Source organism: Macaca mulatta, chromosome 11, assembly GCF_049350105.2.
Source record: "Macaca mulatta isolate MMU2019108-1 chromosome 11, T2T-MMU8v2.0, whole genome shotgun sequence".
In the NCBI taxonomy this organism is placed as follows: domain Eukaryota; kingdom Metazoa; phylum Chordata; class Mammalia; order Primates; family Cercopithecidae; genus Macaca; species Macaca mulatta.
This window is the reverse complement of record NC_133416.1, coordinates 27,348,019-27,362,929: the sequence shown is the minus strand read 5'-3', so window position 1 is coordinate 27,362,929 and position 14,911 is coordinate 27,348,019. Positions and strand designations below refer to the sequence as shown.

The following is a 14,911-nucleotide window of genomic DNA, read 5'->3' as shown; positions in this document are numbered from 1 at the left end:
CATTTAATACAGAAAACAAATTACACTATGATGGGACAACTAGACAGTATCAAAACTAGGTTGCGGGAACCCAAAGGAAACAGACACTCTTCAGAAAGGATTAGGGGAAGGAGAAAAGAGAAAGACACGTGGCTTAATTTTGCAGACAGTGGCGTTCTGATTGCCCATCTGGATTCTCCAGCCTTTCTGTCCGTTATGTGAGTTACTTAATTCCTTTCAGATGTTTCTTGACTGCTTATTTAACCAGAGTTAGATTCCAGTGCTTCCAACCAAAAATCCTGACCAACCCATTCATTCAAAGCAGTTTTGTTAAAGAAACTTTGAATTGTTATATTTCAGTTAAGTAATAAATAAGCCATTGTGAAATGAAGAGGACTTGAGGTAAGCAACTTTTTTAAAGATTAGTTTGGAGACTGGACTAGACAAGGTCAAAGATTTTGAGGATGAGAATGCTTTAGTGAAACATGTGACTGGGCATGGAGGCTCACTCCTATAATCCCAGCACTTTGGGAGGACGAGGTGAGCAGATTACTTGAGACCAGGCATTCAAGACCAACCTGGGCAACATGGCAAGACCTTGTCTCTACAAAAACACAAAAATTAGCCAGGCATGGTGGCACGTGCCAGTAGTCCCAGCTACTTGGGGGAGAGGGGGTGAGGCCGGAAAAGCACTTGAGCCCAGCAGATGGAGGTTGCATGCAGTGAGCTGAGATCATGCCGCTGTACTCCAGCCTGGGTGACAAAGTGAGACCCTGTCTCCAAAAAAAAAAAAGAATGAAAGAAACATTCCCAGTCAAAAACTCATGCATGAATGTTCATGGCAGCATTATTCCTAATAGCCAAAAAGTGGAAACACCCCAAATGTCCATCATCTGAAGAACGGATAAACAAAATCTGATATATCTATACAATTGAATATTATTCAGCCATAAAAAGAAATGAGGTAGTAATACACACTATAACATGGATGAACCTTAAAAACATTATGCTAAGCGAAATAAGCTACACACAAAAGTTCACATATTGTATGATTCCATTTATATATAATGCCCAGAATAGGCTAATCTATAGAGACAGAAAGTAGAATAGAGGTTGCCAGGGGCTAAGAAGAGAGGAAATGGAGAGTACCTGCTGATAAGTATGGAGTTTCTTTTTGGAGTGATGAAAATATCCTGGCATTGGATAATGGTGATGATTGCACAACCTTGAGAATATACTCAATTTTTTGTTTTGTTTTGTTTTGAGACAGAGTCTTGCTCTGTCACCTAAGCTGGAGTGCAATGGCACAATCTTGGCTCACTGCAACCTCCACCTGCCAGGTTCAAGCGATTCTCTTGCCTCAGCCTCCGGAATAGCTGGAATTACAGGATCGTGCCACCATGCCCAGCTAATGTTTGTATATTCAGTAGAGATGGGGTTTCACCATGTTGGCCAGGCTGGTCTCAAACTCCTGACCTCAAGTGATTCACTTGCCTCAGTCTCCCCAAGTGCTGGGATTACAGGCATGAGCCACCATGCCCAAGCAGAGAATATACTCTAAAAACACTGAATTGTATACTTTGAGAATGAATTTTATACTATGTGACTCTCAATTTTTAAAAGGTATTTTTAAAAAGAAAAAAGAACTGAAAGTTCCCAGCACACCGGACCCTACTGTGGCTCACCTTTTTACCTGAAGGCGCAATTCGGTACAGTCCTCTGATAACTGGCTGTTAGTTTCTTCCAGGTTTTCTAAAGCCAACTTAAACTTACTATTTTCTTCTTCAAGTTTTTGTTTGTTGAAATGAAGGTCTGCTACGTAGGCAATCAAATCAGACACCTCTCTGCAAGCGAAAGAATAGATGAAAATAACCTTCACGTCACTAATGCCTTCCAATAAAATAAGGTATATGGTTAAACAAACCAAATTTTGATATTCTGGTGAGTTTTGTTTTGTTTTTTAACTTTACCCTCATCTGTCATCATAAACATAATCGATTGATACAGTAGTTATTCAGATGTTTATTACAATAGCGTCAAAGATGTTTCCCAAAATTTCCAAGTAGCCATCATTTGCCAGTTGTAAAATCAACTTCCAGTTTTTGTTGATTCTTTTCCCCCTGACTCTCAACATCTGTCTTCTAAACTGAAGAGTTCCTATTTTTGCCTGGAATATGAGAGATTCTGAAATAAATGGACACGATATTCTTTTTTTTTTTTTTTTTCATTTTTTGGGACAGAGTCTTGCTCTGTCGCCCAAGCTGGAGTGCAGTAGCACAATCCTCTGCCTCCCAGGTTCAAGTGATTCTCCTGCCTCAGCCTCCAGAGTAGCTGGGACTACAGGCGCCCGCCACCACACCCGGCTAATTTTTGTGTTTTTAGTAGAGATGGGGTTTCACCATGTTGACCAGGCTGGTCTTGAACTCCTGACCTCAAGTGATCTACCCGCTTCAGCCTCCCAAAGTGCTGGGATTAAAGGCATGAGCCACCCTGCCCAGCCTATATTCTTTCCGTGAAGGAATCTCAGCAGGTTTCCCTAGGAAACAATTCCTAGAGTCTTATCATTGTAGTCTGTGGCTCACAATTCAGACTCATCTTTCCTAATGTTTTGTATAACTTGTCAATGTTTATGAGCATCATCTGCCATGGCATCAGTTCACAAATCCTTTCAGAGTCTGGACTGTGTGTTTCATGGAGCCCCAGGCCTCCTTTTCTTTTTTGCTATCTTATCCCAGGGCCTAGCTCAGTGAGAACATAGTTCCCACTGCACTTTTCTTTTCTTTTCTTTTTTTTGAGATAGAGTCTGGCTCCGTCGCCCAGACTGGAGTGCAGTGGCACAATCTCAGCTCACTGCAACCTCCACCTCCCAGGTTCAAGCCGTTCTCGTGTCTCAGCCTCTCAAGTAGCTGGGATTACAGGCACGTGCCACCATGCCCGGCTAATTTTTGTATTTTTAGTAGAGACGGTGTTTCACCATGTGGGCCAGGCTGGTCTCAAACTTCTGACTTCAAGTGATCCATCCACCTCGGCCTCCCAAAGTGCTGGGATTACAGGCATGAGGCACCGCGCCCAGCCCACACCACTTTTCTTTATGGATAAACCCGAAGTGGCAAAGATAAAATAAGGGAGAGGCAGAACCACTCTCCTTAATATCTAAAACTTACACATGTCATGGGAAACAGCTTTTCTCATTCATGTCTAAAAGATTCTACTAAAGAAGTGCTTTAAAATAATTTCCAAAAGAGCTTAAGGTCAATATCATAACCCTACTTCAAGTGGAACTTTTTCCCTACAAGAAGCTCATGAAATTAATGAAGGAGAAGGGCTTCATGAGAGAGCAAGTGATTTTTGGATTACTAGTCACACGAGAATTTGTGTTCCTAGTGAAACTGTAATGCAGGCGTTATTAGAATCAGTTAAGAATTTAAAATCATTTATGTTTACTGCAAAAAAAGAGCAAAGTGACTTTATCATAACTGAAATACATAGATTTATATAAACAAGAAAAATGAAGTTGAAACACTTGCGAAAGCAGAGTAAGGCTTACAAGACTCCTTTAGATGTGTCTCCTCCCAAAGCCTCAAAGCTCCCCGACGTAGAATCTGTTGTATCTGTGCTCATCTTCACTGAAACACATACAAGAGTTTTATGAAAAGAAAATCATTTTCTCCAAACCGTAAGAAAACAGAACAATCCTGAAGAAACACATACATACTTGTTCCATCTGATTTTATGCCATCCTGTTCAAAAACAGAATCATCAATGATGCTGCTTAATCTATGATTCACTCCTTCCCTGTAGCCAAAAAAAACCAAAACCAGTGAGCTAGGATTCTTTGCCTGACCACAGTTTTGTCCTCTTTTTTTTTTTTTTTTTTAGATTTATGCTCTGTACTTTCCTTTTCAGGTATTTCCTTCTGAGTTAAAAAAATACATATTAATTCAACAACTATTTGGAGCCCAGTCCTATGCTAGGTACTTAGAGTGATAGAAAAGAATTTGTGTTCCTAGTGCAACTGTTTCTAATGTAGGTGGTACATTAGGCATTCCTCCACCATCCATACACTTTTAGTTAATATGAAAAAGAAAACACGTAGGCAGCGTATGATTAGGAGATGTGGGGTCTCGGTGGATTAGGAAATAGACATAGGTTGGAGTGGTAAGTGGAGATTAGTGGAGGTTGCAAGATCATGGGGCTTAAGAGATTGAGAAGGAAATACATGAACAACGAATACTTTGGGATATATTGACAGGGATACATTTTCCCTTTCTCATGGAGAACCAAATAGAACCTCGACTAATTTTACTTCGAGCATTTTACTTCTGGAATCTGGGAAGCCCTCTGTACAGGGTGTGCAGCACACACACTCTAGCTTGAACTGCAAAATAAACATATTAACATTTCAGGCCGGGCGCGGTGGCTCAAGCCTGTAATCCCAGCACTTTGGGAGGCCGAGACGGGCGGATCACGAGGTCAGGAGATCGAGACCATCCTGGTTAACACGGTGAAACCCCGTCTCTACTAAAAAATACAAAAAACTAGCCGGGCGAGGTGGCGGGCGCCTGTAGTCCCAGCTACTCGGGAGGCTGAGGCAGGAGAATGGCGTGAACCCGGGAGGCGGAGCTTGCAGTGAGCTGAGATCCGGCCACTGCACTCCAGCCTGGGTGACAGAGCGAGACTCCGTCTCAAAAAAAAAAAAAAATAAATAAAACATTTCAACCATTTCCTTTCAGAGTCTTATATTATAATTCAAGTTTTGTTACTTAACCTAAGCACCTCTCTGGAGCAGCCACAAAATTCAAAAATATATGTTTACATCTCATTGTTTGTCATTGTGAGATATCTGTCACACGTTGGGGGAATGAAAGAACTCAGTGTTCTGACTTCCTGTGTTCACGTCCATCCCCATGTCTGAGTTTCTGCTCTTCTGTATTTCTACCGCCCATGTTTTTTCCTTTATACTTGTTATAAAAATGGTTTTTTTCTTTTTTCATGCTGTTTTATACTTATTAATATCTTTATTATACAAACCTACATATTTTAGAAATATTAAATTCATAAGAAAACAAAAAATTAAAACCATTATGCAAAAATAATCATTTTGGCATAAATTCTTTCTAACATTTTCCTATGCATATTTTTATTTCTTCCAAAAATGGGATTATACTACATGTACAGATCTATGACCTATTTATGTGAAGTAATTACATGAATTTCTCTTATCAAATATTATTACTTTGAATGACTAGTATTCTAGTGTATGGAAGTACTATAATTTGTCCAATTGTTTCTTTTTAAATATCTAGATTGCTTTTATTTATCACTGTCATAAACTACCTTCTACCTTCTATATTAGTGTTTACAATTAATTATCTTTCTTAAAGTTACATTACTTCTCAAAGAGGCTGCCTTTGGTTTTTGTTTTTGTTTTGGAGACAGGGCCTCACTCTCTTGCCCAGGCTGAAGTGTAGTGGCTCTGTCACAGCTCGCTGCAGCCTCAAACTCCTGGGCTCAAGCAATCCTCCTTCCTCAGCCTCCCAAGTAGCCTGGACTATAGGCGCATGCCACCACACCTGGCTAATTTGTTAATTACTTGTAAGACAGGATCTTGCTAAGTTGCCCAGACTGGTCTGAAACTCCTGGCCTCAGGTGATCCTCCCACCTTGGCCTTCCAAAGTGCTGGGATTACAAGCATGAGCCACCACACCTGGCCAAGACTGCATATGTTTAAGGGCCTGATACACATTCCTAAATTGCTCTTTAAAAAAACTATGCCAACTTGCACTACTCCCAGTGATATGTGGGAGGGCTTATTTGTCCACCCTTTTCACAGCCCACAACATGGGATACAGTCATTTTTTAAAATCTTCATTAAACCCATGGGTAAAAATGATATATTATCTGTATTTGCAGTTTTTGATTACACTAACATTACTTATTTCTATATATTTATCTTGCCTTCATGAATAACCTGTGTATGGCATGCAACATTTCAGTCATATTTTCTTATCTATACATCCTAATCCTACCAGAAATCTGGTAAGCTTTTCCATTCCTTGGGCTTGACATTTTCTCTTTTTTGAGATGGAGTCTCACTCTGTTGCCCAAGCTAGAGTGCTGTGGCACAATCTCGGCTCACTTCAACCTCCGCCTCCTGGCTTCAAGCAATTCTCCCACCTCAGCCTCCCAAGTGATTGGGATCACAGGCATGCACCATCATGCCCAGCTAATTTTCGTATTTTTAGTAAAGACAGGGTTTTACCATGTTGGCCCGGCTGGTCTCCAACTCCCAATCTCAGCTGATCCACTCTCCTCAGCCTCCCAAAATGCTGGGATTACAGGTGTGAGCCACCGTGCCCAGTCGACATTTTCTTCAAGCAAATCCTAGCATGCATCGGCAGATAGGTGAAGATTGGTGGCTGAATAGGAGGCATAGGAATTAGGCTTCTTGACCAGGTGCAGCAGGTGGCTCACACCTGTAATCCCAGCACTTTGGGAGGCCAAGGTGGGCAGATCAGCTGAGGTCAGGAGTTCGAGACCAGCCTGGCCAACATTATGAAACCCCATCTCTACTAAAAATACATGAATTAGCCAGGCATGGTGGCGCACACCTGTGATTCCAGCTACTCTGGAGGGTGTGGTGGGAGAATCACTTGAACCCAGGAGGCAGCGGTTGCAGTGAGCAGTGATTGTACCACTGTATTCCAGCCTGGGCAACAGAGTGAAACTCCATCGCAAAAAAAAAAAAAAAAAAAAAAAAAGAGGAATTCGCTTTCTGTGGAAGAAGATACACATCTCCAGCATCTGCCAAGGGCACCTGAGATCATGGATGCTTTTCTCCTCCTTTACCTTTTTCTTTTTCCTATTCTACCATTCTTTCTTTTTCCCCTTAGCCTCCCTATATTCTAGGATTCCAAATTACATTCACTGACTAGTCCCACTGCTCTTAAAAAGGAGTCTATTATTCAATTTAAATACATTTGGAGATTTGATAGTATTAATAATTCACCTGACTCATATATCAGCTCAATTCTCTGTGAGAATATAACATGTGCTCCCCACTAATCACAAGAAATGAATGACAGCAGTAGTTCCCAAAGCATGTCCAGCCCACTCCCAGCATCAATATCATCGGAAACTTGTTAGAATGTAAATTATCAGGCTTCACCCCGGATCTACTGAATCACAGTGGCGGGGCCCCAGCAATCAGGTTTAACATCATTCAGGTGATTCTAATGCACGCTACAGCGTTGGATGATAGTATTTCCATCGACACAGGAAACAGTAATTAGCATAATTATAATCAATTGTTAAAATAGAACCTTAAACTGCATCCCACTAGGACTCTGATTACCATTTGTTTCCACAGTAAGCCATCGATTCTTTCATCATGGCCTGGAAAGTTTCCAGGTCCGCATGTGGGTCTCTCTTCTCAGGATCAAGCATGTTCCACAACTGCTCAAGGCCACTGTCTTCAGAATTTTGGCTAGTTGTCTGTCTCAGGAAATCAATTATTTTGGCCACTCCTACTGAGCCTTTGGAAAAAGAAGAGCAGATCAGTTCTGAAAGATGGAGAAAGTTATATTTTTAACAAGTGAAGTACCTATCTCTTTCATGTCTCCTGATCCTAGAAACATGCTATAGAACCCTGGCAGTCCTGTGGAGCTGGCATGTTACAGTGTAAAGAACACTGGCTTTGGGCTCAAGTCTAATGGACCTAGTGTCAAATCTTGGCTCCGAAGATTACCAGCTGTGTAGCTTTGGGACTATTACTTAACCTCTCTGAACCTGTTTCTTTATCTGAGATGGGGACGATGATACCTATCACACAGAGCTGTGAGCTTTAAATATTGATGATATACGTAATCAATAATTTCTCGTGAGACGTGACCAAAATAACATTACATTTTTTTCCTTTCAGTTCCTTAAAAAGCATTCAATGAAGGAAGTTTTTTCTCTGCTGCAGTTAAAATTTCAATCTCAAGTGAAAATTTCTACTTTTTAGGGGGTGGAGGTGGCATTTTTAGACAGTCATCCCTACTATCACATTCAGAAAATAAAATCATCCAAACTATGTTAGTCATTGAAGCACCAATCTTTTTTAAACAAAGACTTTTCTTTTACTCCCATCAAAGGCCTGCCTTGGGCTGGCTACTTGCAAAGGAGAGGGAAAAATTAAGTAGAAGTTTGAAAGGGCATATGCCCCAGAGATGGTTCTTCCCTTAAGGAAATAAGGATAGACCATGACATCAGAAAAAAAAATCTCATAATTAGAAGGAGGAGATACTCATAAAGGAGGCTGAATAACTTCAAAGTTATTAATAACTTTAATGTTATTTAAACTTCAGCATGTCATTTAGATGTTACAGTATTAGAAAGATAAATAGGCCGGGCGCGGTGGCTCAAGCCTGTAATCCCAGCACTTTGGGAGGCCGAGACGGGTGGATCACGAGGTCAGGAGATCGAGACCATCGTGGCTGACACGGTGAAACCCCGTCTCTACTAAAAAATACAAAAAAACTAGCCAGGCGAGGTGGCGGGCGCCTGTATTCCCAGCTACTCGGGAGGCTGAGACAGGAGAATGGCGTAAACCCGGGAGGCGGAGCTTGCAGTGAACCGAGATCGCGCCACTGCACTCCAGCCTGGGCGACAGAGCGAGACTCCGTCTCAAAAAAAAAAAAAAAAGAAAGAAAGAAAGATAAATAAATTGACTAATACAGTTATTTAGAGAGAGAACTGTACGGTTTTTTTTTTGTTTTTTTTTTTGTTTTTTTTTGAGACAGGGTCTTGTTCTGTTGCTCAGCTGGAATGCTCCCAGCTCACTGCAACCTCAATCTCTTGACCTTAAGCGATCCTCCCACCTCAGCCTCCCTAGTAGCTGGGACTACAGGCATGTGCCACCACACCCAGTTAATTTTTGTATTTATTGTACAGATCGGATTTTGCCATGTTGCCCAGGCTGTTCTTGAACTCCTGGACTTAAGGGATCCACCTGCTTGGGCCTCCCAAAGTGCTGAGATTACAGGTGTGAGCCACCGTACCCAGCAGCGAATTGCATTTTTTATTTGTAGAAGAACTGGAAAGCAAGCTGGAAAGCCAGCAATAATCCATTTATCATATTTTCCTCCACTAAAACTCTAAGCCCTCTGTCATATCAAAACTAGAAAGGCTTCCTGTGATGGTTAATTTTATGTGTTAACCTGAGCCATGGGGTACCTAGATATTTGGTTATACATTATTTTGGGTGTCTCTGTGAGGGTATTTTTGGATGACATTAACATCTAAATCTATAGACCAAGTAAAGCAGATTGTCCACCTAATTCAGGTGGGCCTCATCCAACCAGTCGAAGGCCTGAACAGAACAAACAAGTTGACCTTCTCCCAGGTAACAGAGAATCTCTCCTGCCTGCCTACCTTCAAACTGTGATGTTGATTTTTTTTTTTTTTCCTGCTTCTAGACTTGAATTGAAATGTTGGCTCTTCCTTGCCTCAAGCCTGGTGGCTTTTGGATGGGAACTACACCAGCAGCTCTCCTGGTTCTTAGGCCTGTGGACTTGGAATGGGACTAAACCATTGAATCTCCTGAATCTCTGGCTTGCTGACACCCTGCATATCTTGGGACTTGCCCGCCCCCATGATCGCATGACCCAATTCCTTATGACAAGTCTCTTTAGCTAGCTAGATTAAACTGATAGATACAAATATAAATATCTCTTCCCACCGGAGAGCCCTGGCTAATACACATCCTATTTCCCTTCAGTGAAGCTTTCTTATTTTCTTCAGAGAATTAATTTCTTAAATCCTGTCCAAGCAGAGGAGCTCTCTGGGAATAAATAAGCCCCACTCATCCTAAAGAAATAAATAAGGGTACAGACAAATATTTTGCTACAAATGCTCAATATAGTGATTTTATATGTAAAATATTTATTACAGTTTTGGGATTTTTTTGAGACAGAGTCTCATTCTGTTGCCCAGGCTAGAATGTAGTGGCATGATCATAGCTCATTGCAGCCTCAGCCTCCTGGGCTCAAGGCATCCTCCCATCTCAGTCTTCCAAGTAACTGGGATTACAGGCGTGTGCCACCATGCCTAGCTAATTTTTACAATATTTTTTTGTAGAGACAGGGTCTTGCTAGGTTGTCCAGACTGGTCTTGAATTCCTAGCCTCAAATGATCTTCCCGCCTTGGCCTCCAAAATCTCTGGGATTATAGGCTTGAGCTACCATGCCTGGCATATTATAATCTTTAAAGCAGAAAAAAAAAAATATTCAATTAAGATGGACTGGTTAAACGTGTTACCTCAAAAAATGGTATAGGATATGAAGAAAATTTTTTTATGTGAAGACAGGTACTCAAATTATTAAATGAGAAAAAGCAGATTATAAAACAAGTTTGAAAACATTCTCACACATACCAGAGAATACATTAGTATATCATTTAAAACAAAAAAAGGATGACCAAGAAAATATCTTAAACTATCTTTAGCAATTATGTTGCTCAGCTAATTTTTCTTTTATTTTGAGATGGAGTCTCGCTCTGTCTCCCAGGCTGGAGTGCAGTGGCACCATCTCAACTCACTGCAGCCTCCACCTCCTGAGTTCAAACACTTCTTATGCCTCAGCCTCCCTAGTAGCTGGGATTACAAGTGTGTGCCACCATGCCTGGGTAATTTTTATATTTTTAGTAGAGATGGGGTTTCACCATGTTGACTAGGCTGATCTCAAATTTCTGGCTTCAAGTGATCTGCCCACCTCGGCCTCCCAAAGTGCTGGGATTACAGGCTTGAAGCACTGCACCCAGCCTAAATTTTTCTATTTTTAGTAGAGACATGGTTTCACCATGTCTCCCAGAGTGGTCTCAAACTCCTGGGCTCAAGCAGAGCCTCCACCTCGGCCTCCTAAACTGCTGGGATTACAGGTATGAGCCACCCCACCTAGCCTCAATTTAGTATTTTTAAAACTGGTAGATAAAGAGAATCAATGAATCTTTTATCCTGCCTCTCTCCTTCAGGACACCAGTATAGCAAAATAGTTGATAAAGCAGAGTAGAATTTCTCATTATAGATGTATTTCAGGTGATACATTTGGAAGGAATGATAGAATATTACCATTTGCAACATCTAATGAAAATATAAGTCTAGGCCTTCATCATCAGTAGTTGCCTTCTGTTGAAAACACATAACACCATCTATGTATTTAGGTTGATGCAAAAGTAGTTGTGGTTTTTGCCATTACTTTCAATGGTAAAAACTCCAGTCACAATTGTACCAACCTAATAGAATTCTTGCCCCCCTACAAAACAAAAATAAATAAATAAATAAAAACCCTCAAACTTTTATCTGATTATATTTCTAAATATAGGAGACAGAGAAACAGGTTGTGTTCCTACAGATACACAATCACCAAATTTCAGATTGTGGTAAACTAAGAAATAAAAGAATGGGCTGGGTGCAGTGGCTAACGCCTCTAATCCCAACACTTTGGGAAGCCGAGGTGAGTGGATCACCTGAGGTCAGGAGTTTGAGACTAGCCTGGCCAACATGGTGAAACCCCATTTCTACTAAAAATACAAAAAACAGCTGGGTGTAGTGGCGGGCACCTGAAATCCCAGCTACTTGAGAGGCTGAGGCAGGAGAATCACTTGAACCCGGGTGGCAGAGGTTGCAGCGAGCCAAGATCACACCACTGCACTCCAGCCTTGGCAACAACAGTGAGACTCTGTCTCAATTAATTAATCAATCAATGGATGGGTTTCTTTAACAGACAACAAAATGCAAAAAACAGATGGAAAGCGAAACAGAGATAAGGCAGACAACCAACTGCAATGAACAAATCTTTCTTGGATATTGGCTTGAACAGTAAAACTGTTTAAGGAAAAAAGGATATGTATCTATCACACAAATGAGAAATTTTGACTACTAACAAGACATTTGATAATATTAGAAAAGTATATGATTTTCAAAATCATGATAATGGCATTGTAGTTGTGTTTTAAATTAGTCAATTATCTTTTAGAATTATCTTTACTGAAATATTTATGAATGAAATACTGTGATCTCTGGGATTTGCCTCCAAATAATCCAGAGTAGAGGAGAGGAAAATGAGCAGGGTTAGAAATGAGACATAATTGGTTATGACACATATATAAGGGTTCATCATATAATTCTACCTCTGTATATGTTTAAAATGTTCTATAACAAAAAAATTATGAATTCAAATAAAACAAAACCATATTGACAGGAGTTGTGGAAAGATATACAACAAATCACTAACAATGGTTACTCAGGGGAACAGGATTACCAATATTTTTCCTTCTTTTTGCTTGTCAGTATATTATTAATTTTATTACAATGAGCATGAATCATTTATATACTTAAAATTACTTGTGGAATTTTTTTTTCTCTCTCAACTTTTAGGTTCAGGGGGTATATATGCAGGTTTGCTACATGAGTGAATTGCGTGTTGCTGAGGTTTAGTGTACAAATGATCCCATCACCCAGGTACTGAGCATAATACATGATTGGTAGTTTTTCAACCCATGCCTCCCTGCTCAAGTAGTCCCTGTATCTACTGTTCTCATGTATATATAATGTCTAACTCCCACTTAAAATTGAGAACATGCAGTATTTGGTTTTCTGTTCCTGCATTAGTTCGCTTAGGATAATAGCCTCCAGCTGCATTCATGTTGCAGCAAAGGACATGACCTTGTTTCTTTTTTTGGCTTCTGTGGTGTGTAGGTATCACTTTTTATTTATCCAGTCTTCTGTTGATGGGCATTTGGGTTGATTCCATGTCTGTTGTATTGTGAACAGTGCTGTGATGAACATATAAATGTATGTGCCTTTCAGGTAGAATGATTTATATTCCTCCGGGTACATACCCAGTAGACAGATTGCTGGCTCAAATGGTAGCTCTAAGTTCTTTGAGGAATCTCCACACTGCTGTCCACAGTTGCTGAACTAATTTATATTCCCACCAGCAATGTGTAAGTGTTCTCTTTTCTCCATAACCTCACCGACATCTGTTGGTTTTTGACTTTTTCATAGCAGCCATTCTGACTGGTGTGAGACAGTGTCTCATTGCAGTTTTGATTTGTATTTCTCTAATAATTAGTAATGATGAGTATTTTTTTCATGTATTTGTTGGCTGCATGTATGTCTTCTTTTGAGAAGTGTCTGTTCATGTCCTTTGCCCACTTTTTAATGGTGTTTTTTGTTTGTTGAATTGTTTAAGTTTCTCATAGAGTCCAGATGTTAGACTTTTGTCACATGCATGGTTTGTGAATATCTTCTCCCTCTCTGTACATTGTTTACTCTGTTGACAGTTTCTTTTGCTGTGCAGAAGTTCTTTAATTAGGTCCCACTTGTCAATTTTTGTTTTGTGGCAATTGCTTTTGGGAACTTATTAATAAATTATTTGTCAAGGCCAATGTCCAGAATGGTATTTCCTAGGGTTTTTGTAGTTTTAGGTCTGGAAATTTTTTAAAAAACACGTCTCAAAAATAAAAATTAAAGAAAAACAGAAGTGAAAGCCCAAAATTAACTAAAAATTCTGAGTTAAACTTGTATAGTGGTTTTACATATTTGAAAAGCATATTTCCTGCGGGTCACCACCTGTGACATGTAAGTAGCTTCAATAAATAAAGATGGTAAGTCAGCTGATAAGCTCAAAAAGAATCATTCAAGTCACTGTTAAAATATGCTGATGCAAAACAGGTACAGGGAAATTATAGCGAAATAACCAAACCCTACAGAGCAAACCTTATTCCCAAATTAGGTGGCATCCATCACATATGCAGACACAGACAGTGAGCCCCACATATGAATCATTTCCCTTTCTCTCACAATAGAAAGTTCAGATACTTGGCGAGTCCTACCAAACATTTGAACAGATAATTTTCAGCTTACCTTTCTGTTTTATGTCACATGCATTAAAAATATTGGTGAGTGCCTCTTCTTCACAGGCCCTGTTGATGCTGTATGTTACATCTTCTTTACCATCATCAGCTTCTTGTTTCCATCCTATTAGAAGAAAAAGTTTGTAAATCCTGATGCTTTCTGTGCTGTAATGATTACTTTTCCTTTTTGTGGTTTAACAAAGAAAACCTATCACAATAAATGGCCTTCCCCTTAGATATAGGGAAATACTCCCCTATATCTAAGTAATCCCATCATGATGTTCTGCTTTGTTCCGGAAACAAACATAGTTAAAACAGAAAGGGAAAGATGGATGATTCCATCCAAACTTTAATAATGTAGATTTTTTTTTTTTTTTTTTTTTTTTTAGTTTAGGTATTCTAAAAGTATATATGCTTATTGCTCTACTGGAAGGACAAACATTAAAAGATGAATATTTACCATGTCCATTCAGAGATAATTTTTTTACCACTGAATCCTGAGGATCAAAACCCTTCAAACTTTGACCAAAAGTGGAATCAAAGTCAGGTGTTAAGGTACTAAAATTATTTTCACTACAATAGTTATTCAAATCCTTGTTAGAGAAACACTCTGCTTTTCTGATCTGTGACATCAAAGATGTATCATTCTTGTTGCTCTGTGACTTCAGCTTTAAGACATTTTCAGAACTTGTGAGAATAACAGAGTATGTTGCAGTCTCAGGGGAGCTGAGGTGAGAGATGGATGGGGTTCTTGGGGATATTATTTGAGGCGATGAAATGAAGGCATCCACTTCCTCAGAACTTGACCAATGAGAGTCAGGCGTAGGAACACAAGCAGCAGTCATTTTCCTCAGTACCTCTTCAAAATCTTTCTTGGTGTTGGTCTGTGGGCTATCAAAACTGCTAGACTGGTATTTGATAATCTGCTGAACTGGATTTGAAGTTGCTTCTCTCTTGTGGATGGCTCTGATCTTTCTACAAATGCTTTCCACTGGGTTATGCCGCTTCTCAGTTATCTTCCTTGGAGATGCCATTG

The 14,911-nt window shown here is 39.9% G+C and overlaps 1 protein-coding gene across 1 annotated transcript in view; it reads right to left on the bottom strand.

Annotated features, from left to right (window-relative positions):
• Positions 1 to 14,911, bottom strand: part of IRAG2 (inositol 1,4,5-triphosphate receptor associated 2) — a 106,569-nt gene extending 91,658 nt beyond the window's left edge. Inside the window, exons 1-6 of the mRNA XM_077953749.1 lie at positions 14,336 to 14,911; positions 13,886 to 13,999; positions 7,334 to 7,514; positions 3,695 to 3,774; positions 3,527 to 3,605; positions 1,665 to 1,823 (exon numbers count right to left, since the gene is read on the bottom strand). Of these exons, the coding sequence (XP_077809875.1) occupies positions 1,665 to 1,823; positions 3,527 to 3,605; positions 3,695 to 3,774; positions 7,334 to 7,514; positions 13,886 to 13,999; positions 14,336 to 14,909 (1,187 nt within the window). The 5' untranslated portion in view covers positions 14,910 to 14,911. The remainder of the gene's footprint in view (positions 1 to 1,664; positions 1,824 to 3,526; positions 3,606 to 3,694; positions 3,775 to 7,333; positions 7,515 to 13,885; positions 14,000 to 14,335) is intronic.